This window comes from Dipodomys ordii, unplaced genomic scaffold (assembly GCF_000151885.1).
Source record: "Dipodomys ordii isolate 6190 unplaced genomic scaffold, Dord_2.0 Scaffold7, whole genome shotgun sequence".
Taxonomy (NCBI): domain Eukaryota; kingdom Metazoa; phylum Chordata; class Mammalia; order Rodentia; family Heteromyidae; genus Dipodomys; species Dipodomys ordii.
Window position 1 is genome coordinate 23,621,707 of NW_012267223.1, and position 24,319 is coordinate 23,646,025.

Sequence of the window (24,319 nt, forward strand, 5' to 3'; positions counted from 1 at the left end):
TCAGCTCAAGGCTAGCGCTCTACCACTTGAGCCAAAGCGCCACTTCCGGCTTTTTTCTTTTTTCTTATGTGGTACTGAGGAATCGAACCCAGGGCCTCAGGCATGCAAGGCAAGTGCTCTACCACTGAGCCACCTTCCCAGCCCTGGAGATAAGTCTTGCAGACTTTGCTGCCCGGGCTGGCTTTAAACCATTATCCTCAGATCTCAGCCTCCTGAGTAGCTAGGATTACAGGCGTGAGCCACTGGTGCCTGGCTAATTCCCATCTTGTTCAGAAACTTCATGCTTATGTGTGTGGAAAGGAAAGGGTAACTCATTCTCAACGTGCAAGTGACAGATTTTTATCTAATATAATTCATGTGTAAGCCATGCCCTTAACCTTAAACCAGGGAAGCTTCCTGTGGAATCAATTCAGATTGTATTAGAGGAACTGAGGAAAAAAGGTGGGTTCAGTTTCCCAGATTCTTTATTTTTCTTCCTAGTTGGGATTGTCTGTGGGCTGGATAAGTTTTCTCACTAATCACTTTTTTCTCTTCCCTGGCTTGAAGCCTGCAGCTTTCAGTACAGTGGACAGCCCAATTCCTTGGTCTTCTTCCTCCCTCCCCTAACTAGTACAGAAATTGAAATCACTCTTAACTGTACCCTAAACCTGAAAAGCGGTGGGCAAAAGAAAATGAGAACTTAGTAAATAGGATAGTAAAATAGTAAAATAAATATTGACTCTCGATCTGAAAAGTCTCTTCCACTATGTCCCAAGTCTCTTCCACTATGTCCCACCTTGGTATTTACCTCTTGTCCCATTTTTAGAGCATGATGCTTTCATAAGTATCTGTTTTTCAGGGAACCTCGAATGGTTGGATAAGAACAAGTCTAGCTTCCTGATCATGTGGCGGAGGCCAGAAGAATGGGGGAAACTCATTTATCAGTGGGTGAGGCCATCCTGCTGCTAAGTACTAAGCAATGACCTATGGCAAAGGAGAATTTTATCTGTGCCCAACAGATACTTGATGTTCCCAGATCCAGACTTAACAAAGTGGGGAGGGGGCTGAAGGAGGAAGTGTAAATGTCCCAGAGTGACTCAATTTCTGTGGTTGCACAGAACCTCCCTTCTTTGCCTGTAGGAGGCCAAGGCTACATGAGGCTGTGTTTGGAGAATGCAGTACTGGGAACCATCATTGCTATTGTTGGCTGGAGCCTCTGGCCACAGGAGATAAATGGGGAAAGGAAGGGGGTAGGGGAGTAAGAAAAAAAAACAACAAAAACAACCTAGTGCCTTTCCCCTATTGTGCCTTTATAGGTCTGTCCACATAAGTGAGGTTTTCTGAACCAGTGTGGGTGTGGGGCCAGAACACTCTCCTAATTCCTCACCACCACCATCCCCAAATATTCCCAAGGGAATGCAGATGGGGGAGGAAGTATCAACAACCTAAATATAACAAATACACACCACCCATTCCTGAAAGGAAAACAACCAGAATGAGAGGTCACTCTTCAGACACGTGAAGAACTGTGGTTTAGAGGTTCCAAATGTGTGTGTACACATACAAATATAGTACCTGTAGGCTTTGTGGGTTTGGCGCCACTGCAGGGGTGACAGCCCTGGTTTGGGAATAGGTACCATCCTGGATATAAAAAAAAAAAAAAAAGTGGAGTTGAGCAGGGTGCCAGTGGCTCATGCCTTGTATTCCTAGCTACTCAGGAGGCTGAGATCGAGATATCATAGTTTCAAGCCAAACTGGAAAGAAAAGTTTGTGAGATTCCATCTCTAAAATAACCAGCAAAAACCAGGCTGGAGGCATAGCTCAAATATTAGAGTGCCAGCCAAACAAGGTGCTGAGTTCAAACTCCAGTACCGGGGAAAAAAAAAGTAGGGGGGGATAGTGTTGGTGGGTTTTATGTTCTTTCAGGAGATCCTTGGTTTTTAATTCCTTCCTCATGTTTGATGTCCACAGGTTTCCAGGAGTGGCCAGAACAACTCAGTGTTTACCTTGTATGAACTAACCAATGGAGAAGACACAGAAGAAGAGGGTAATGCTTTTGTTTTCTTCAATTTTGTCATAATTCTCTCTCAAATTCTAGTTTAATTGATATTCTAACCACTTCTCTGTTTCTGAATTCCATAATATAAAAGTTCTTAATCCATATCCAAAGATACCATAAACTGCCCACATTCACATGCAAAAATACTCTAGTTTTATTTGTGTGGGTGTATGTACTTTTTTTTTTTTGAGGGTAGAATTACAAGATTTTCAAGGTCCTGAGTGACCAATGAAAAGTTGAGAATTACTGCTATAGAAGCCCAGTTGAGGAACCAGTGCAGGGGATTAATCCTGAAATCTCATTTCTTGCTGACTCAGGCTCTCTTTCACCTTTGCTTCTTTTAGAGGGCTCAAGATTTGTGGGTGTCAGCTGAAGAGATTGGGCCAATACCCCCAGCCCATTTAAATACTTTGGGTTCTGGCCAGGAAAGGATTTGTATATGCTTTGATTTTCACACAGTGTAAACACTTTCATAGTTCTTGGCTCCCTGACTCCTTATTCTAATCTGCAGAATCACCAAAAGTTCTAGTCTTCTCTGGAGTAATGTGACGGGGGTGTTTGTCAAGCCTTGGTTGCCCCAGCAGAGTTTAAAGTTCTTGGCTATTCCCCCACTTCCCTGCAGGCTTCTGCTTGCTACTTCACCATCACCCCATGACTTCAGCGCTGCAGCCTGGCCCAGCCCACCACTCAGGCTGAGTAAAACTGGAGGCTTCTCCAGAATGCAAACTTCCCTGACTTGAGCTGGGCTCTCAGAGGGGATGAGGTGAGCAAGCCTGTTAGGGCTTGCCTACTGCCTGCCTTTCACATCTCTCCACAATATCTTACCATATCTCCAGCTATTGGTCCTTGGCTCCTAGCCATGTCCTTTTCAATTAGAAAGGACAGATACTGATACTGGACTTTAACAGTGTCCTAGCTAGAGGTACTGGCTATACTTTTTGTTAGGACAGGTCCTCCTGATTTGTACAAATGTGCAGTTAAGTTCAGTGTCTACTAACAAGGCCCTAACCTCCCCAAAGCTGATTTCAGGATCTTTTTTATTCTTTTCTCTCTCTCTTTGCGCGCACGTGTGTGTGTGTGTGTGTGTGTGTGTTTTAAGGCTTCTTCTTGTGATTCTCAAAGCAGATGGAGATATTCACCAGACACTAAAGGGAGTAAAGGGGAAGGACGTCTGTGAGCTATGGGGACTGAGGCTGCAGAATGAGGAAGGGGGAAATAAGCAGAGTTCATTTCATATTGAGTCAGGCCTTCTTCTATCCCAGACTCCCAAGGAGTCCCCAGGAGATGTGGGTAGTGGCTGCAGCAGTGTTAATGGCATACACATTTCCTAGCTGGGGAACATCTCAGCTTCCATTTTGACTATTTCCCTCAGTCCCCCCCCCCTCCCCAAGGTACTGAGTGTCCCTGACTACCCATCTGTTCCTATCTAGAGTTTCATGGGCTGGATGAGGCGACCTTACTGAGAGCTCTGCAGGCCCTACAGCAGGAACATAAGGCTGAGATCATCACCATCAGCGATGGCCGAGGTGTGAAGTTCTTCTAGCGAAGACCTGTCTCTCCCTTACTACTTACCTCCCACCTTTCTAGGGCTTGCAAAAGGAGACAGACCTATTGTCTCTACAGACTGGATCTTTGACTCCACTATACTCAAAGGGCTCCAGGCCTGAAGGCTGGGACCTAGGGATATGTTTCCCTTATCCTCCCTATGTATCTGTCCCTGGAATAGGTTAAGCCCAAGATGCCACAAAGAAAGGCTGTGCTTCTTGCCCTACCTCCCCTCCTATGGTAGACTGTCCCTGAGGCATAGTCTGTAAACCTGTCTCTTTACATGTGTCTTCACACGTAAGTACCTAATACACACATGAGCCTGCACAAGCTTCTGTCTCCTCCCCTCCCTCCCCCTTAGCTGCTGTTGCCTCCCTTTATCAGGCTGGTGCTGGATCGATCCTTCCTAGGGGTTGGGGGAAGCCCTGGCTGCAGGCAGCCTTCCAGGCAATATGAAAACAGGAGGCCCCAGAAGGGGCCTGGCAGTGAGAGGCAGGCCCACACTGATTTATGATATTAAAATCTCAATTCCCTCTGCCTGCCTAAATTACTGCTGGATTGGGTTGGGGAGGGCTGTGAACTGTTCCACCTGAAAGAAACTCAGCCAAGGGGAGAGGAAGCCTAGGGTCTTTGAGAAGGAGAAGAGCCTCTGGGCCTCGGGGCTCGAGTGAGCCTGTGGTTTCACATGTGTTGGTGGGCTGTGTGGAGGAGTGCTGATGGAACACAGCTTGGGGACAGACTGCTTGCTCTGTGAACACACTTAATGGCTCCCCCATGGAAGTCCTGAACTATTCTGAAGCCCCTCCCTCCACCCATCTGATCTGGGTGGTGTAGTTGAGGCCAAGGAGAGTTGGGGAGGGGGGGGCGGCAAACCGGATATGGACTTTGGTTTATTGGAGACTTTGGCAAACAGAATGGGGAGGAAGGAGAACCCACAGTGAAAACAGCCACTCTGGCCAAGGCTAGGCTGTGGCTAAGAAGGGCAGAGCTGGTAGGTGGCCTGGGGCACAAGCACCCATCCATGTGCAGTCCGGAGAGACACCAAACTCAGAAAACTGCCATTCCACTGACCTCTGTTCAGCTTGGGGCTACTCCAGCAGATTAGGACTGGGTAGTGCTGGCTTATCTAGGGTGTACAGGCCGGTGGTGGCCTCCCACTACACACCCCCGGACCATGGTCTGGGGGCCATGGTCCCTGTTTCCTCTCCCTGCCGCAATGTCATCTTCCTGCCCTGCTACCCGAAACAGGTTTTGCAGACACAGTGCGGGAGGGAGGTGACGCCACCGCTTCACCACTCAGCTCTTGCGAGGCGAGGCGGAAAGCGGGTTCTGGGCAGAGGAGGGCGCGTGGCGGCAGCAGAGGCTTGGGCTCTTGGCTGGCTCCGGGCAGGTCCTGGCTCCGAAAGGGCGGCCCTGGGGGGTGAGGGCGGGGCCGGGGGCGGGGTCCCGGGCCGCCCAGCCAGGGGTTGGGGCCCCAGCTGCTCAGCCAGAGCTGCGCACCGATCGGTCGCCAGTCCCGCCACCACTCCAGGCTGTGGTGCCCGGCCCTTCCCTATGCTAGCACCGAGGACCACAGACACCACGGTCCCCATGTCCCAGACGGAGGCTGACCTGGCCCTGCGGCCTCTACAGCTCCTCGCCCCCTCGGGGCCGCCCCGCCTGGGACCCCCGCCTCGCCGCGCGCGCCGCTTCTCCGGGAAGGCAGAACCCCGGCCGCGCTCGTCCCGTCCTAGCCGCCGCAGCTCGGTCGACTTGGGTCTGCTGAGCTCTTGGTCCCAGCCAACCTCGCCCGTTCCGGAACCCCCCGATCCTCCGGACTCTGCTTGTCCGGGCCCCACGAAAAGCCCACCGCCCAGTTCCAAAGAGCCCCCTGAGGGCACGTGGACTGGAGGGAATTCTGTGGAGGCGACAGATCCCGTGCGCCCTGAACTCAAGGGATCTACAGGAGCCCCGGGGCTAGGGGAGCCCCCGAGGGTCCCAGACGCCGCGGCCCAGGAGCGGCGGCGCGAGCAGCAAGAAAAGGAGGACACAGAGACGCAGGCTGTGGCAACGTCCCCAGACGGCCGATACCTCAAATTTGACATCGAGATTGGACGTGGTTCCTTCAAGACCGTGTATCGAGGGCTTGACACCGACACCACGGTAGAGGTGGCCTGGTGTGAGCTGCAGGTGCGGCTGGACGCCCCCTCAGTGGCACCTCCAGGGTTGGGACCCTGTAGAGGTATTAGGAAGGGAGACCGGGTCAACAGCATCAAGGGAAAGATGTATGTTTCTTGCCACCTGTCTTCCTGTCCTTGCAGGGATCAGCTGTCTGGCTCTGGGTGGGATCAAAAGGAGAAACCCAGGCAGACAATATTTGGTGGCTCTCCTCCACCTTAGACTGTTCATGGTCGCATGAACATTCTCATTTCCAAGTCTTACAAATCCCGGAGAGTTGGAAAACAGGATGAGAAATCGGGTGGGAAAGCCAGTTTAGATCTGTGGGGAACTGGCCCCACCAGTTTCCTGCCCTAGGTACCTACTGTCTGTTTCTACCTCTCTCTTTCCCCTAAGTCCAGAAATTGCAACTTTGATCCTCTTGCTTTTCCTCTGTCCTCTTTGTAGACTAAGAGACTGGGATACTGCAGGCAGGAGCTGGACCAGGGTCTTTTCCACCTGCAGAAGGATTTTTCTTTTGGGGGGGGCGGGTACTTGTGGCAGAATGGTGCGCTCCTAGGCCCCTTCTGGAGCAGACTTCTGGACTTCTCCACAGCTGCAGGGAGAGGGAAGACAGGAAACTCCAGCTCTGAGATCACTCCTGCTTCTACCCTCTGCCTACCTGAGCCGTCTCCTCCCAGATCCAAAGGCCTTAGCTAAGCTCTTGAACTTCAGAAAGATGGTGGTTGGGTCCTTCCTTCCATCGGGGAGCCAGAAAGTTCAGATCCAGCCTGGAGGACAAAGCCTGGGAGAAGAGTCCCTTCACTTTGGCCCTGGCACCGGTCTCAGCCCTTGCGCCTGCCAATGCCACGCCCCAGGCTGTAGGCCAGTCCAGGAGAAGCGGCCAATCTTGGGGAGGGGGGGAGGACAGGGAGGGAGCAGGACAGCCATGGGGGGAGGCGGTCTCTTAGTGCCTAGTTCTGGATCTTTTCTTTCTCTCTACCTTACTCCCCAGTCCTCCGCCTTCTTTTTGAATCTACCAGTTCCTACTTTCTGGGGCCAACCCCTTGGCGGCCCCAATTCTCTGCCCGCGGTCCGCCTGCTGCCTGCCTGCCCGCTGCCGGCCCCCAGGCACCCCCTCCTACCCCGCGGCCGGCCAGGACGGCCACAAAGGCGCTATTGAGCTCCAGGTTCCCGGACCGGGCTGCATAAAGACGCTTGTATCCAGAAGAGGTTCTAGGGGGCCGACCCTGGCCCAGCATGGGTGTATCTGTAGAGCAACCCAAAAGGACCGGGAGCTTGGGGATGTGCAGCCTTTTCGGGGAGTGATCTCATCAACTCGACCTCATCGGTGGACTCCAATCCTCATCCTTCTGCACCCCCCCCCCGCCCCTGCTCTACTCCAGGTCCCCAGTCCTTTTCTTGAGGGTCTGGGTCTGACGCACCCCCCCCCATTACCCATCCCACAGACTCGGAAACTATCTCGAGCAGAGCGGCAGCGCTTCTCGGAGGAGGTGGAGATGCTCAAGGGGCTGCAGCACCCCAACATTGTCCGCTTCTACGACTCCTGGAAGTCGGTGCTGAGGGGCCAGGTTTGCATCGTGCTGGTCACGGAACTCATGACTTCGGGCACGCTCAAGACGTGAGCTCTGGCCTGGGTGGGTGGGAGAGGGTGGGACTCTCTCCACTGCTTCCTAAACCAGTCTCAGTCTCCTCAAAACTCCCTATACCCCTTGTCTAAAATCAGTTTTACCATCCCCCTCCTATCAGATTGGCTGGATGGAGGGATGACAATGTTCACTCAGAATGGCAGTTGAAAACTGGGGTGTCTTAGCTCTGTCACTACCCCAAAACTGATCTCTCTTCCCACTGGGCTTCCACTCTATCCTTGGCCCCACCTTGCTGTCACCTCCTTGACCTAAACGATTTTATGGGCTCTGCCCTTCCTAGATCTACCCCATCTTCCTGGAGATGAGGATCTTTTCCAGGGGCAAATCTGACCTTCTGACTTGCTCCTCAAAATCTCTGCAAGATTTCCCACAGTCCTGGGGATAAAGTCCACATTGGCTAACTTACAAAGTCCATAGGATCCTACTTCATCTTTCTTCAGCCTAAGTTCCAAACAAAGAATCCCTGGGCACTCCTCCCACCCAGCCTTGTCCCTTGCAACTGTCTGCGCCTTTGAGCATGGTGTCCCTTCTTGCCTGGAAAGTCTCCATCCTGTCCCCTCTTCACCCTTGAACTTCTACTCCTCCTTCAAAATAGAAAAGTTATTTCCTCTGTGAAGCCCTCTCCCATGCTTGAGACAGTTAGTCATCCCTTCCTCTGTTCCCACAGCACCTTGGCTGTAGCCCTATCTGCACATTTACACCAAAACAATTTTGTAACCCCAGGTCTATCTACTCAATTACCCTACCCCCTTTCTCTCAGGGGCCCTGCAAAGACCTAGGTTAGAAAATTGAGGGCAAAGGATGCAGAGACAATGTCACGAATGGGTCAGAGGGAACTTTCCAGCAGGGACCACAATGATCCTAGGTATGCTCCCCTCTCTTAGGTACTTGAGGCGGTTTCGAGAGATGAAGCCCCGGGTCCTTCAGCGCTGGAGTCGCCAGATCTTACGGGGCCTTCATTTCCTACACTCCCGGGTTCCTCCCATCCTGCACAGGGACCTCAAGTGCGACAATGTCTTCATCACCGGCCCCACAGGCTCTGTCAAAATCGGGGATCTGGGCCTGGCCACTCTTAAGCGTGCTTCCTTTGCCAAGAGCGTGATTGGTGCGTTCCTCCTAGAGGGTCCTTGCCGTTACTACATTCCTATACACCTGAGAACCTGGGACCCCCTTCCCTTCTGCAGGACCCCCTTCCCTTCTCCATTCATGGAACTAGGAGACCATAGGGACACTGAGAGGACCCCAATACACACTGTAAGGCCAGGGTTAGTCACTTGCACTCCAGAATTCCTGGGGTTTCCCCCTGGGCTGCCTGACCCATGGTATGCCCAAGTGGAGGGACCAGGCCTGAAGGAAGGCTCAGCAGCCTGAAGCCTGTTGTGGATTCTATAGGGACCCCGGAATTCATGGCCCCCGAGATGTACGAAGAAAAGTACGACGAGGCTGTGGACGTGTATGCATTTGGCATGTGCATGCTGGAGATGGCTACCTCGGAGTATCCCTATTCCGAGTGCCAGAATGCTGCACAAATCTACCGCAAGGTCACTTCGGTGAGAGGGGGTAGGGATTGGGCTGGGTGGAGGAAGGGATTCCAGATGCTTCTCCTGCTTTCTGCTCCAAGCAGCCAACCATGAATGCCTTTTTCTGTTACGAAGATTGACTAGACACCAAGATACATTGGTGAACCCTGAAGAATTCAGGATGCACACACATGCCTCCCTCCCCCAATACAAGCTATTTTAGAAATAATAATAGTCATAATAATGTGTAGTGCTTCCAAGAGTTTATGAACGTTTTTGAACCCTAGTTTGTCCAATCCTTCGAGTTGCCCCTCGAAGTGAGCATGGCAAAAGTTCTGCTCTGCGTTTTTGTTCTGTTTCTTTAAGCAGGAGCCTTGTTTCAAGGTCACACTATGCCTGGAGACTGGGATTTGAAATGAAATCTTCCATCCCAGTCACCAAGCTTTGGCGACTTTTACTGCATTGTCGGTCAGTGGAGGTGTCAAGCTGAGAAAGTTGGGACACACAGAAGACCTGTGGCCTCTTACAACCCCCTCCTCTACCTCACCCCACTCCCCTTCCCCGCAGGGCACCAAGCCCAACAGTTTCTACAAAGTGAAGATGCCAGAGGTGAAGGAGATCATTGAAGGCTGCATTCGCACGGATAAGAATGAGAGGTGGGGTATAGGGATAGAGCTGGAGAGGGGGTGGTGGAGAAAAAGGCATGGATGGAAACAGGCTCATCTCACTGCCCTGAGGTCCCCAGGTTCACCATCCAGGATCTCTTGGCCCATGCTTTCTTCCGCGAGGAGCGCGGCGTGCACGTGGAGCTGGCGGAGGAGGATGATGGCGAGAAGCCAGGCCTCAAGCTCTGGCTGCGGATGGAGGATGCGCGGCGTGGGGGGCGCCCGAGGGACAACCAGGCCATCGAGTTCCTGTTCCAGCTGGGTCGGGATGCCGCAGAGGAGGTGGCACAGGAGATGGTGAGTAGAAGACAGCTTTACGCTGTGGCCGATTGTGTAAAACGTTTATCACCTCCATCGACCAGAACCGGACAGCTGATGAGGTAGGGGCACTAGAATGGTTGTGAGGTCCCTCTACACCCTAATGGCACGCCTGCAGGTGTCCCCTCCTTCCCTCTGCCCATTCATCCATGCATGGGGCAGCACAATATTCCTTGGCAGAGCCCTGAACCCTTCCACCTCTTTTTATTTACCTCCTGCTGATGTGTTTATCCTAGATCGCTCTTCTAACTAATGTCTCTGTTGTTCCCTTTCTTTCTCCATCTCCCCCTTCTTTTTCTTCCTCCATGATCAGAACCACGGAGGGCTAGGACTTCAAATAAAACCAGTTGCCAAGCGTTGGCAAGTTTCCGATTTCAGCAAGCCTTCGCTTGAGAGTCAAAGTTAAAATACTTCTTTCCCTGTCACTGGGCCCTTGATTACAGCCCCAAGCCATGGGTCTTGATTTTTTTTTTATACATTACAGTCTTCCTTCTCCACGACACTGTAAACTCCCTAAAGGCAAAGAGTGTATTTTTTAAAATTGATTTTTCATGTACTCAGCTCACAATAGGAACTCATTAATAGCCAGATTCTCCAAGACTTAGAAACACTTCCATGTGCATTTGATCATGGCTACCAATCCTTCATGGATGATAATTTTATTCCGTTGATGAGGAAGTGCAAATTTATAGAGGTTGACTGTCTTATCCAAGGTCTCAAGTGAATAATAAGTGACAAAGCTGAATTTAAACTGAAGTAATTCAGATTTGAGATCCTATTACCCTGCCCCACTTGCTTGACTTACCCAGCAAGGCTAGAGGTTGAAGTGAGTGAGAAGAGGAGACAATGGATGGATGCTGGCATAAGTGGAGACAATATATGGGGAGGTAGAGGATGCTGGGACAGAAGCTTGGGACCTGGTTCAGGAAGGTCTTCAGTGGGCGAAGTGTGGGATTCTCAGTAGAGAGCCTGAAATTTTGAGGGCAAAGATCATCTGTGATGGGTCAAGAACCTGAGAGTGTGTTTGACTACTGGCCCAGTACTTATAATGGATTCTTACTTGGCACTATTGGCATTTTTGTTTGGGTGCTATGCTGGATAGTGTAGGATGCTGGGAACAACCTCTCGCCGCCGCCGCCTCCTCCTCCTCCTCCTTTTCCTCCTCCCCCTCTTCCTCTTCCTCATTTTCTGCCAGGTCTGGGTTTTGAACTCAAGGCCTTGCACTCTTCTGTTGCCTGGCTTTTACACTCAAGACTGGTGCTCTACCATTTGAACCATACCTTCACTTTACCTCTGGCTTTTTGATGGTTAATTGGAGATAAGAGTCTCAGGGACTTTTTTGCCCAAAGAATTGCTTTGAACTGCAATCCTCAGATCTCAGCCTCCTGAGTATTTAGAATTACAGGATGAGACACTAGCACCCAGGACACTAGCACCCAGCAGATGCTAGGTCCTACCTAAAAGATTTGGTAGCACCTACCTTCTAGTTGTGGCAACTAGATATTGTCACCCCCATTCCCACATACATTGAAACCATTGATTTACTGTGTAATCATGAATTTGTCACTTAATTTTCTTTTCTCTAAAATGGGTGGATAACTATATAAGCCAGATGGGGCAGGTGCTTTACACCTATAATCCCAGCACTCAGGAAGCTGAGGCAGGGAAATTGAGAGTCTGAGGCTAGACTAAGCTACGCACCAAGATTCCATCTCAAAAAAAAAAAAAAGGACTATAACACAATGTTATTAACAGGATTTAATTATTCTTTCTTTTGTTGTTGTTGGTCCTGGGGCTTGAACTGGGAGCTGTCCCTCAGCTCTTCAGCTCAAGGCTAGCGCTCTACCACTTGAGCCATAGCACCACTTTGGCTTTATCTGTTTATGTGGTGCTGAGGAATTGAACCCAGAGCCTCATGCATGCAAGGCAAGCACTCTATCACTGAGCCACCTTCCCAGCCCAGGATTTAATGATTCTAATGTTAGGAGTCACTAGTTAACCAAGATAATGGGAAATCAATGTGATCATTAACAAACCCTGCTACCAGTTTCCTTCTTCCTAAATCTGTATTTATTTTTATTTTCCTCCCAAATCTTGGAGGTCTCAAGGTGTCCTGATTTTTTTTTTTTTGGGTCCGGTCGTGGGGCCTGAACTCTGGGCCTGGGCTCTGTCCCTCAGCTCTTCAGCTCAAGGCTAGCACTCTACCACTTGAGCCACAGCGCCACTTCCAGCTTTTTTCTTTTTGCTTATGTGGTGCTGAGGAATCGAACCCAGGGCCTCATGCATGCAAGGCAAGCGCTCTACCACTGAGCCACCTTCCCAGCCCCAGGTGTCCTGATTTTTGAGGAGCTCCAAATTGTCTTCCTCACCTTCCTGATTCCAGGTAGCCCTGGGCTTGGTGTGTGAAGCTGATTACCAGCCAGTGGCTCGTGCAGTTCGTGAACGGGTTGCTGCCATCCAGCGAAAGCGTGAGAAGCTTCGAAAAGCTAGAGAGTTGGAGGCCCTCCCACCAGAGCCAGGACCTCCACCAGCAACTGTCTCCATGGCTCCGGGCCCTTCCACTGCCTTCCCCACTGAGTCCGAGGAGCCAGAGGCAGACCAGCACCAGTCCTTCCTCTTCCGACATGCCAGCTATTCATCTACCACCTGTAAGTTACCCAGACCTTGGGACTTGGATCCCAGAACATTCAGCCTCTGACACCTCACCAAAGTCTGACCTAGCAACACTGACACTTACCTTGACTTCCCTCTCAGGAAGAACTCTCCCACAGCTCTCTCCTTGCTCACTCAGGCCACCTCCAGGTCTATTTATTTATTTTGATCTGTTTCCTCCTCCATCAGCTGATTGTGAGACTGATGGCTACCTCAGCTCTTCTGGCTTCCTGGATGCCTCAGACCCTGCCCTTCAGCCCCCTGTGGTGGTGCCACCCAGCCCAGCGGAGTCCCATCTGTGCCTGCCCTCGGTGAGAAGGGGTTACATGACAAGACAATGACTATTATTATCCTGTGACACCTCTCCCCAAATCTGTCCTTATGTCCCTAAAAGTCTACCATTCTTGTCCTAATCTTCTCCAGATCTATCTCCCTAGTCCTCTGAGCATTCTTACCACCATCTCCTTGGATCCCAACAACTATTGTCCCCTGACCTCATGAACTCTTATCCTGTTTCAGGGTTTTGCTTTGTCCATTCCACGATCTGGCCCTGGCAGTGACTTTTCTACTGGGGACAGGTATGTTCCAGTATGAGTTGGAGGGTACCAGAGTGGAACATAGGGAGTGCTGAGATCCCAGTGTCTAGTCAGGCATACCTATCTTCTTGCCCTTTTCTAGTTATGCCTCAGATGCAGCATCGGGCCTCAGTGACATGGGAGAAGGTATGGGACGGATGAGGAGACCTCCAGGGAAGAATCTCCGGCGCAGACCTCGATCCCGGCTTCGGGTCACTAGTGTAAGGAGGGGCAGAGGAGATGGAGAATAATCTACAGGGCCAGAAGGCAACTTCAGGGGGAGTAGTAGTAATATGTGTTAGTACCCAGTGAGGCAGCCAGTCTAATTTCTAGTACTGAACTTTTGGGGTTAGAGTCTACTCTCCAAGTCTATTCTGGCCACCATTACTTGACTGGAGTAAGATGTTGAACACATGATGAAGACGGGGGCATTGACCTCCTCCTCTCCTGACTTTGACTCTGAAGGTCTCAGACCAGAATGACAGAGTGGTTGAATGCCAGCTTCAGACCCACAACAGCAAGATGGTGACCTTCCGGTTCGATCTGGATGGGGACAGCCCAGAAGAGATTGCAGCTGCCATGGTAAGAAGGAGAGAGATGAGAACATAGTAATTGGATACTAGACAAGCATTGCCACAAGATGTCCACTGAGGCAGGACCACCCCAATCCCATAAGGGCTTATAAAATACTCATTGACACCACTTAGGATGGTGAGACTGAAGATATTTCATCCTTGTATGGAGGGAGATTTTCTGTTTATCCAGTTGAGTTTGGCTCCTCAGCTGGGAGCAATTTGAGACTGACATCGGTAGTGATAAGTGCTGTGTGTGTGAAGTGTTTGTAGACATGTGATACTGTGGTTGGAGATAAAGGATTGGCCAGGACAGCAGGGGAAGGAGTGGGACTTTCCCACTCATCAGTCTTGATTCACGGGTAAGAGAAGTAGGAAAAGATTGTAAGAGCATGCCTATCCAGAAGTGTAGCATAAGTAAAGACATTGCAAGTAGGGGGTGACTTGGATTATGGCACTGGAAAAACTTCATGAGAAACCACTGCCATTGGAAGTAAGGGCTGTTACAGGAAAGTATGGGAGGTATATATGGGCAGTTAGAGTGGACACAGATCATATAGTATCTTTTTTTTTACTCAACCACTTGAGCCACAGCACCACTCTGACTTTTTGATGTTTAATTGAAGATAAAAGTCTTTCCTGCCCATGCTGGTTTGAACCCTAATCCTCAGATTTCAGCTTCCTGACTAGCTAGGATTATAAGTGTGAGCCACTAGCACCTAGCAACAGATCTTTTTTTTTTGGGGGGGGGGTCTAGACATGGGGCCAGAACTCTGGGCCTGAGTGCTGTCTCTCAGCTCTTCAGTTCAAGGCTAGGGCTCTACCATTTGAGCCACAGCACCACTTCTGGCGTTTTCTGCTTATGTGGTGCTGAGGAATCAAACCCAGGGCCTCATGCATGCAAGACAAGCACTCTACCACTGAGCCACCTTCCCAGCCCTAGATCATTTATTATCTTAAGCATTAGGTGGAATGTAACATGATAGGAATAGGTTTTATAAAGACCATTCAGACATGGAACATGGGAGGGGATTGTCCATAGGGAATCCAGCTGGGAGGTGAACAAAAGAAGCCAGATGTAGATGTAGATGTGTTGAAGGAGAAAATGGATTATAGGGTCAGGAAAAGAAGGCAGGAATCTGAGGGCTGATTCAGGAAAATAAGTTGTTCTGTAATCTAGCAACCTATTGAAGTAGTACAGTACATTTCCCAACAAATATTTGCTGAGTTGATATGATAAGGGGTTAAGAAGAGGGGACATCAAGGACGACTTTTAGTTTGGAAGAAGGAAGAGGAGTAAACCACCCAATGAGAAGGGCAATTGGAAAAGAAATTAGTCTTTTTCAGGGATCATGATGAGCTTGAGTAGTGGTTATACAAGGTCCTTCACAGCAGTGGGATGTGAGTTGAGACAGAGATAAAGAGAAGTGGACTTAGAAGTTATTGATACAAGCCAGGTGCTGGTGGCTCACGCCTGTAATCCTAGTCACTCTGAGGGTCTGGGTTCAAAGCCAGCCTAAGCAGGAAAGTCTGGGAGACTCTTATCTCCAATTAACAACCAGAATACCAGAAGTGGTGCTGTGGCTCAAGTGGTAGAGCACTCACCTTGAGCTGAAAAGCTCAGGGACAGCACCCAAGTCCAGAGTTCAAGCCCCACGACCGAAAAAAAAAAAGTTGTTGATATAGAATTGAGAGTGAAGAAACAGGACTGCAAGATCAGAGACGTAGAGGATTTGAGATTGTCTCAGTGGATATTATCTGTTCTAGAAAGGGAAGAGCATAAGGGGCAACAGGGCAGTGAAGGACACAGAGATAGTGCCAGAAAGGTAGGAACATGTTACTAAAAAACTGAGTAATCGGGCCTGGGAAGATGGCTTAGTGGTAGAGTGCTTGCCTTGCATGCATGAGTCCCTGGGTTTGATTCCTTAGCACCACATAAGCAGAAAAAGCCGGAAGTGGCACTGTGGCTCAAGTAATATAGTGCTAGCCTTGAGGTGAAGAGCTAAGGGACAGCGCCCAGGCCCAGAGTTCAGGCTCCACAACCGACAACAAAAACAAAACAAAACAAAACTGAGGACTTTCAAGGAAGTGTCATATGGTAAGCTTGAACACTGGATTTTATTAGGTCTTTATGAACCAGGGGCCTATGGCTCATGCCTGTAATCCTAGCTACTCAAGGGTTGAGTTGTAAGGATCAGGGTTCAAAGACAGTCCAGGCAGATAAATCTGAGAGACTTTTATCTCCAATTAACCAGCAAAAAAGCTGGCAGTGGAGGTATATGGTTCAAGTGGTAGGGTGCCAACCTTGAGTGAAAAAGCTAAGCAAGAGTATGAAGCCCTGCTGGGAAGGTGGCTCAGTGGTAGAGCGCTTGCCTTGCATGCTTGAGGCCCTGGGTTCGATTCCTCAGCACCACATAAGCAGAAAAAAAAAGCCAGAAGTGGCGCTGTGGCTCAAGTGGTAGAGTGCTAGCCTTGAGCTAAAAAGCTGAGGGACAGCGCCCAGGCCCAGAGTTCAGGCCCTACGACTGGACCCCCCCAAAAAAGAAAAAGAGTATGAAGCCCTGAGTTCAAATTTTAGCACACACATATAGGTTTTTGTGAGTGGCCATTTCATAGAGTGGGGTAGTAGATACCAGCCTCTGGGGTGATGGGAGTAGAAAAGCATCAGACAGCTGTGTGCTGGAGGCTCATGTCTGTAATCCTAGCTACTCAGGAGGCTGAGATCTGAGGACCATGGTTCAAAGCCAGCCTGGGTAGGAAAGACTGTGAGACTCCTATCTCCAAAAAACCACCAGAATACTGAAAGTGGCACTTTAGCTCAAGTGGTAGAACACTCACCTTGAGCTGAATAGTTGAGGGACAGTGCCCAAGCCCAGAGCTCAAGCCCCAGGACTGACAAAATAAAATAAAATAAAATAAAATCACTCAGAAAAATCTGGATGTGGCGCTGTGGCTTAACTGGTAGAGTGCTAGCCTTGAGCAAAAGAAGCTCAGGGACAGTGCCGGTGCCCTGAGTTAAATCCCCAGAACAGGCAAAAAAGAAAAAAAAAGGAAAGAAAAGAAAAGAAAAAAAAACAAAACATGAGGCATCATCAGCTTTCTTAAATAGCTCCTCTATCACCTTATGGTTAGGACAAAAAAAAAAAAATAATGCACCTGACATGGGCTTATCACTTTCCTTCAAGCCTCTTGACTCTTTCAGAATCTTCCTTCCAGTAACACTGGTTTCAGAATGTTCTTCTAGAAAAGCTGAGTTCCAGCCTGCCTCTGCCTCCATCTGTTCAGGGATATCATCTCTTGAGTTTTCTGTCCATTCTGAACCTACACATCCTAAGCAATCCTACCCTTGAACCCAGGATCCTTCCCCCTCTTCTCTGTCCTTACATCCACTCTTCTGAAGCAGTGTTCCTGAGATTTAGATCTGATCTGGATACTTTTCACCCTAAAATGTCTACCTGCCACTAGTGGTTATACAGTGGGATTCAGATTACAAAGCAGGGTCTTAAAAAGCCACAGCCCTTCCAGCATCTTATTTTCAGAATGTGCCATTCCTTAAATGTTTTAAAACTGTTTTCTGCTCTCCTCTCTTCTTTCTGATGAACAGAAGACAGATTAGACTTTCATTAATACCTGAGTTCAGATTTCAGTGCTATTGAAATTTGGTGAGCCTAGGGAAAGTTGTTGTTGTTGTTTTCCTGGGCCTAGGGATCAGACCTGAAGCCTCGCACATGCTAGGCAAGTACACTAGCACTGAGTTACATCCACAGCCCCTCAGGCAAGTTTCCTAACCTCTTTGAGCCTCCATTGCTCATCAAATGATAATACTTGTTTTGCAGAGATGTTCTGATATAATACGGTATAATGCATGAGCAGTTCTACATGTGGTAGGTCCTCAATAAAAGGCTGCTTTTAAGGTTCAGCTTCAAAGACTTTCTGGTGAAAGTGTCAGATTCTGCCCTACCAGGGTTTGATCTGCTCTCTTACTGAAATAATAGCTTTTTTTTTTTTTTGTCAGTCATGGGGCTTGAACTATACATGAACCACAGCACCACTTCTGCTTTTCTGGTGGTTGATTGAAGAGTCTCATGGACTTTCCTGCCTGGGTCGGTTTTGAACCATGACCCTCTCATATCTCAGCTTCCTGAGTAGCTAAGATTACAGGCATGAGCCACCAGTGCCTGGCAATAGCTTTTTTTTTTAATTTACTTATTTTTTTCTGGTCCTGGAGCTTGAACTCAGGGACTGAACACTGTCCCTGAGCTTCTTTTGCTCAAGGCTAGCACTCTACCACTTGAGCCACAGTACCACTTCTGGCTTTTTCTGTTTATATGGTACTGAGGAATGAACCTAGGGCTTCATGCATGCTAGGCAAGCACTCTACCACTAAGCCACATTCCCAGCCCCTCATAATTTTTTTTCTTCCAGTACGGGAGTTTGAATCAGGGCCTTGCATTCACTAGGCAGGTGCTCTGTCACTTGAACCTCATCTCTGGTCCCTTTCTGCTGTTATTTTATTTATTTATTTATTGTAAAGAGGGGTTAGTTACATGAGTAAGGTAATGAGTACATTTCCTATCAAGCATTGTTACCCCTCCTTTGTGCCCTTGTTATATTTTCAAATAGGGTCTTGCTTTCTGCCTAGGTTGGCTTTGACCACAGTCCTCCTATCTACAATTTCTGCAATGCTGGGTTGACAGATGTATACCATCACATCCAGCTTTTTACTAATTGAAATAGGGTCTTGTGTACTTTTTGCCTGGGCTAGCCTTGAATTGAAATCTTCCTGATTATCTAGGAGCCTTCTGGGTGGCTAGATTACAAGTGTATGCTTCTATGCCCAGTTTACCTTTTTTTCTTTTGCCATTCCTGGGGCTTGAGCTCAGAGCCTGAGCGCTGTCGCTGAGCTTCTCTTTCTCAAGACTAGCACTGAGCCACAGCTCTACTTCCAGCTTATGTGGTTCTGAGGAATTGAACCCAAGGCTTCATGCATGCTAGATAAGCACTCTAACACTAAGCCACATTCCCAGCCCCATTAGCATTTTTTTTAATTTTAGAAAACCAAAAAACATTATGAAATTTACCATTCTAACTTTATTTTTTTGGTGGTGCTGGTGTTTGAACTCAGGGCCTCAGAGTTGCTAGGCAGATGCATTATTACTTGAGTTATACATTTTTAAATGTATGGTCTTGTAGTATTCTACATATTCATATTGTAGTCAAATAGATCTCTAAGTTTTCATCTTACAAATATGACATGCTATGTCCAGTAGTATTTCTAGTATTTTTTTTTTTTAGTCATGGGGCTTGCACTCTGGGCCTGAGTGCTGTCCCTTAATTCTTCAGCTCAAGGTGAGCACTCTACTACTTGAGCCACAATGCCACTTCCAGTTTTCTGGTGGTTTATTGGAGACTAGTGTTTCACGGACTTTCCTGCCTGGGCTGGCTTTGAACTGTGATCCTCAGATCTCATTCTCCTGAGTGGAAAGGATTACAGGTGTGAGCCATTAGAGCCCAGCCTTATTTTTAGTATTTTTATATTCACCCTAGATAGGGTTGTTATTTTTGTTGGACATGGGGCTTGAACTCTGGGCTAGGGCGCTGTCCCTGTGCTTTTCAGTTCAAGGAGAGCACTCTACTGCTTGAGCCACAGCGCCACTTCCTGTTTTCTAGTGGTTTATTGTAGATAAGAGTCTCTTGGATTTTCCTGCCAGGGCAGGCTTTAAACCGCAATCCTCAGATCTCAGCCTCCTGAGTAGCTAGGATTACAGGCGTGAGCCACCGGTGCCCGCTGGTAGGATTCTTAAGTGTCTTACCTATCACAGGGTGACTTGCAGTATGTTATGTATTTGACTCTTCCATTAGATTTTGGGTTTCATGAAGACTAGGACCTTGTTTCATGCTTCCATATATTTCATAGTACCTAGCATAATGCATGTCATAGAGTAGATATTCAGTGAGTATTCATGGAGTGTACCATTTATTTCCCTATTTTATTTATTGTATAAATAAAATTTTTATTGTATAGGTGACCATTTGACTTTTGTTGATGTTATTAGTGGTGGGGCTTGAACTCAGGGCCTGAGTAGTGTCTCTGAGATCTTTTGCTCAAGGCTAGTGCTCTACCACTTTGAACCACAGCTCCACTTTCAGTTTTCTGGTGGTTAATTGGAGATAAATCTCATGGACTTTTCTGCCCAGGCTGGCTTTGAACCCTGATCCTCGTATCTCAGCCTACTGAGTAGCTAGGGTTATAGGCGTGAGCCACGGGCACCAGGCATGTGTGCTGGTGCAAACCCTATGAGACCAGGAATTGTATCCAAACCCATGCAAAGCACCTGTAGAAAGAACTCAGGCTCTGGCTTTTTGTAGGCTTGAATTCAAATCCTGTGATCTTGGGCACCCTGAAATTAACTTTTTTGAGCCTTGGTTATCTTTAAAATGAGGGTGTTGGGGCTGGGAAGGTGGCTCAGTGGTAGAGTGCTTGCCTTGCATGCATGAGGCCCTGGGTTTGATTCCTCAGCACCACATAAGCAAAAAAGAAAAAAGACAGAAGTGGCGCTGTGGCTCAAGTGGTAGAACGCTAGCCTTGAGCTGAAGAGCTGACAGCGCCCAGGCCCAGAGTTCAGGTCCCACAACTGGACCAAAAATAAAATAAAATAAAATAAAATGAGGGTGTTCATATAGATACCAGGAAGTTGTTGGTGTTAAAAGATGATACTTAAGGGGCTGGGAAGGTGGCTCAGTGGTAGAGCGCTTGTCTTGCATGCACGAGGCCCTGGGTTGGATTCCTCAGCACCACATAAGCAGAAAAAGCTGCAAGTGGCGCTGTGACTCAAGTGATAGAGCGCTAGCGTTGAGCTGAATAGCTGAGGGATAGCACCCAGGCCCAGAGTTCAGGCCCCAAGACCAGGAAAAAAAAAAAAAGATGATACTTAAAGCATTGATGTGTAGATACATTGTAGGAATGTTAGTTCCTTTCCTGCTAAGAACTGCACAGCACACTGTCCACAACAGATACTTAAGTCAATTCCTGTTTTAGGTTGGTAGTTGGCAGAAGTAGTGATATGAATTTTTTTGTGTAAATGTGTGTGTGTGTCTGTGTGTGTTGGTCTTGGGGCTTAAACTCAGGCCTGGGCACTATTCCTTAACTTTTTTTGCTCAAGGTTAGTGTTCTACCACTTGAGCCACAGCTCCAATTCTTGCTTTTTTGGTGGTTAATGGGAGATAAGAGTCACACATTTTCCTGCCTTGGCTGTGTTTGAACTGCAATAGTCAGATCTCAGCTTTCTGAGTAGCTAGTATTCATGAACAAGTAGGAGCCACTGACACTCAGCTTTGATTCTTTGTTTGTGGTGTTGGGATGTGCTTCAGGTTAAGCAAGGGCTCTTACCACTGAACTACATCCCTAACCTTTGGAACTCACCATATAGCCCAGGCTGGCCTCAAACTCGAAATCCTCCTATTTCCTTAGTGCTGGAGATTACAGGTGTACACTACCACACCTAGCTTGAATGGCTGCTTTTAGAGCAGGAGCAGATGGTAGAGATGAGTGAAATAACCAAGACTCCTCCCCATTCTGTTGATCCTTGCCAGGTATATAATGAGTTCATTTTGCCTTCTGAGCGAGATGGATTCCTGAGCCGGATCCGGGAGATTATCCAGCGAGTGGAAACCCTGTTGAAGAGAGACACTGGTGCCACCGAGGTTGCTGAAGATGCACTAACCCCCCAGGTCAGGCCTCTGGACATCTCCAGGAGAAACAGTTGCCCTCAACAGTTCTTAGAGTTGGATTGTTTCTTTTCATCTCTGGAACTGTAAAACAGTGGCTATTACCCACTTTGGTCTAGAAAAATGTGTTGAATGCATACTTTCAGCTACTTATTTTGAAATAGTTTCAGACTTGCAGAGAAAAGTTGCAATCATAGAGAGAACTTCTGAATACCCTTTGCCCAGATTTGCCAACGGTGTTTTCTGACTAGCTTTACCACTCTTCCTCTCTTCTCTCGGTGTGTATGTATTCAAGTTACCCTTCTAGATCACTTGAGAGCAAATTAGTAGATCATATGCTCCTTTCACTCCTAAATATTTCAGCATATATACTTGAGTTCCTTAACCTCATGTCTGGAGTCCTAAAGACTCAGGTCCTAGCTGAAGAATCCCAGCTTGAAACTTTCCATCTAAGACTCAGTTTTTCCCTCTATGACTGAGGGGGTCCCTTTTTTTCCCTCAGGAGTCAGCATCACTGCCTGCCCTCCCAGGATCCCTCCCTGACCCATCCAGTGGTATGTACTGAGTTCTAACCCTGCTGGGTTACTGGGAAGGGTACAAGGTATGGAGGACTGGAATCTCAATACTCTTTCCTCCATAGCAGAGCTCCAGAGCAGTACCTCCCTGGAACAGAGCTGGGCAGCCTTCTCCACCTCCCTATCTTCTCCTGGAACTCCTGTGTCTCCTGGAAACCCATTTTCCCCTGGAGGCCCCATCTTCCCAGTCCCTATGTTTCCTATCACTTCTCCGCCTTGTCATTCTAGCCCCTCCCTATTTTCCCAGATCCCCTCCAGTCCCTCACCACACCTCCCCAGCTCTCCACCTCCATTCTCTCCCAATGCATCTGAGTTTCCATATCCATCCTCTCCATATCCCCTGAATTCTCTCTCCACCAGTTCTCCACCTCCATTCTCTCCGGGTAGTTCTCAGGTCACTCTTAGTCCTTCTTTTCCTCTCTGTCCCTCTCCTCCACCACTTCCCTCCACCACAGCAGCCCCTCTCCTCTCCCTGGCTAGTGCCTTCTCTCTGGCTGTGATGACTGTGGCCCAGTCTCTGCTGGCCCCCTCCCCTGGACTTCTTTCCCAGGCTCCCCCATCTGTTCCTGGTCCTCTGCCTAGCCTGCCCCTTCCCTCTCCCCCTCCTTTTGCTCCTTGTGGTCAGGAGAGCCTTTTACCCCAAACAGCTGAGATGGAGAATGAGGTGAGTAGGAAATCAAGTCCTCTTGACTTGATGTAGAGGGAGGGGGACTCAGTGGCTCCATTTTGGATTATTTCCCATCTCATGAATCCGTATCTTGTAGGCTTCCCCAAATCCTGTTCAGCCACTCATGAGTGAAGGAAGACTAGCGCCCATCTCTGAAGGTGAGGCCTCTGATCAGTGACCAACTCCTGGCTATTACCCCCAACCTGCTTTCTATCTTTCCAGATTTCTCCCATCCTCCATGCCTCCCTTCCTTGTCTCCCTACAGAGGGAAAGCCCCAACTTGTTGGGCGTTTCCAAGTGACTTCATCCAAGGAACCAGCTGAGTCTCTTCTCCTTCAACCACCATCCCCAACTTTCTCCAGTTCTATAAAACTTCCAACCCCTCACCTGACCTCAGAGACCTCAGAGAGCTCAGACACAGAAGATAGCACTGGAGGCAGGCCAGAGACCAGGGAGGCTCTGGCTGAGAGTGACCGTGCCGCTGAGGGCCTGGGAGATGGAGTGGATGAGAATGGTGACTATGGGAAGGACCCTGGAGCTGGGTGCAGCTCCCCACCCCTGAGCCATCCCAGCCCAGTGTGGATGAACTACTCCTATAGCAGCCTGTGTCTGAGCAGTGAGGAGTCAGAGAGCAGTGGAGAGGATGAAGAATTCTGGGCTGAGCTGCAGAATCTTCGGCAAAAGTGAGTCTGGGGTAGATGGCAGAGTGAGAGGTGAAACTGGGAGAGCAAAGTATGTGGCCAGCCCTCTCATGGTCCTTGTGCACCCCTAGGCACTTGTCAGAAGTGGAAGCACTACAGACACTACAGAAAAAGGAAATTGAGGACCTGTATACCCGGCTTGGGAAGCAGCCCCCACCTGGTATCGTGGCTCCAGCCGCCATGCTCTCCAGCCGTCAGCGCCGCCTCTCCAAGGGCAGCTTCCCCACCTCCCGCCGCAACAGTCTGCAGCGCTCTGAGCCCCCTGGCCCTGGTGAGACTGCAGACACCTAGCTCCATCTACTGACTTGGTTTTCTTCCAGGCCCTACGGGGTCTGCCCCTTTCCCTCACTTAGTGCTCTCCCTCCCCATCCTGCTCCCAGGCATCATGCGAAGGAATTCTCTGAGTGGCAGCAGCACCGGCTCCCAGGAGCAGCGGGCAAGCAAGGGGGTGACATTCGCCGGGGATATTGGCAGGATGGTGAGGGCGGGCCCGAGAGAGGGAGAGCCCAGGGAATGGTAACCGGCAGCGGTTTCACCTTCCTCCCATCTTGGAGATTTCTTTAGCATTTTTTTTCCCCCTCTAGTGAAATCAGAACAGAAGCTATATGTCTCCTCCATACCAGGGCCCACCACGGCGCTTGTGCTCTCACAGTCTGATGCTTTTCTGACCAACTCAATTCAGCAAGGAAGACCCCAGAACTGAGGGGGGAGAAGGTCAAAGGGTATGAAGAGTGTGGCTGTATTACATCGAAGACTCAAACATGTAAAAACCATTTCCTGTGTTGGAAGTGCCTGTTCTGCAGCCTACTGAATTCACCTGCAATCCCTTCCCCAGCCAAGGGTCAACCACTAAGCAATCCCACCCAAGCCTAGATGCTTCTTAAGGGCCCATTCCCAGCTGGGAGAGTAGGAGGTGTACTCAATATCAGAATTAGCAACAGACAATAAAAAAAATTA

At 49.0% G+C, this 24,319-nt stretch overlaps 2 protein-coding genes across 4 annotated transcripts in view; both read left to right on the top strand.

The window, feature by feature from the left end:
- The window catches only part of Vps25 (vacuolar protein sorting 25 homolog (S. cerevisiae)), a 6,050-nt gene extending 1,934 nt beyond the window's left edge, over window positions 1–4,116 (top strand). Inside the window, exons 3-6 of the mRNA XM_013008800.1 lie at window positions 388–441; window positions 839–927; window positions 1,951–2,026; window positions 3,469–4,116. Coding sequence (XP_012864254.1) covers window positions 388–441; window positions 839–927; window positions 1,951–2,026; window positions 3,469–3,581 — 332 coding nt within the window. The 3' untranslated portion in view covers window positions 3,582–4,116. The remainder of the gene's footprint in view (window positions 1–387; window positions 442–838; window positions 928–1,950; window positions 2,027–3,468) is intronic.
- A 1,000-nt stretch (window positions 4,117–5,116) lies between these two features.
- Wnk4 (WNK lysine deficient protein kinase 4) lies at window positions 5,117–24,319 on the top strand. 3 transcript variants are annotated; one of them, XM_013008784.1, is made up of 19 exons: window positions 5,117–5,752; window positions 7,189–7,361; window positions 8,274–8,494; window positions 8,782–8,939; window positions 9,477–9,565; window positions 9,655–9,871; window positions 12,276–12,540; window positions 12,734–12,855; window positions 13,064–13,122; window positions 13,223–13,340; window positions 13,585–13,701; window positions 21,285–21,422; window positions 21,922–21,973; window positions 22,060–22,658; window positions 22,759–22,819; window positions 22,927–23,344; window positions 23,434–23,633; window positions 23,743–23,840; window positions 23,947–24,319. In XM_013008784.1, exons 1-19 carry the CDS (start codon window positions 5,138–5,140, stop codon window positions 23,947–23,949), a joined length of 3,723 nt encoding a protein of 1,240 aa, XP_012864238.1. In that variant the 5' UTR covers window positions 5,117–5,137; the 3' UTR covers window positions 23,950–24,319. The 3 variants fall into 3 exon arrangements, with proteins under 3 accessions (XP_012864238.1, XP_012864236.1, XP_012864237.1); XM_013008782.1 differs by having other exon boundaries at window positions 23,986–24,319; XM_013008783.1 differs by having other exon boundaries at window positions 23,743–24,319.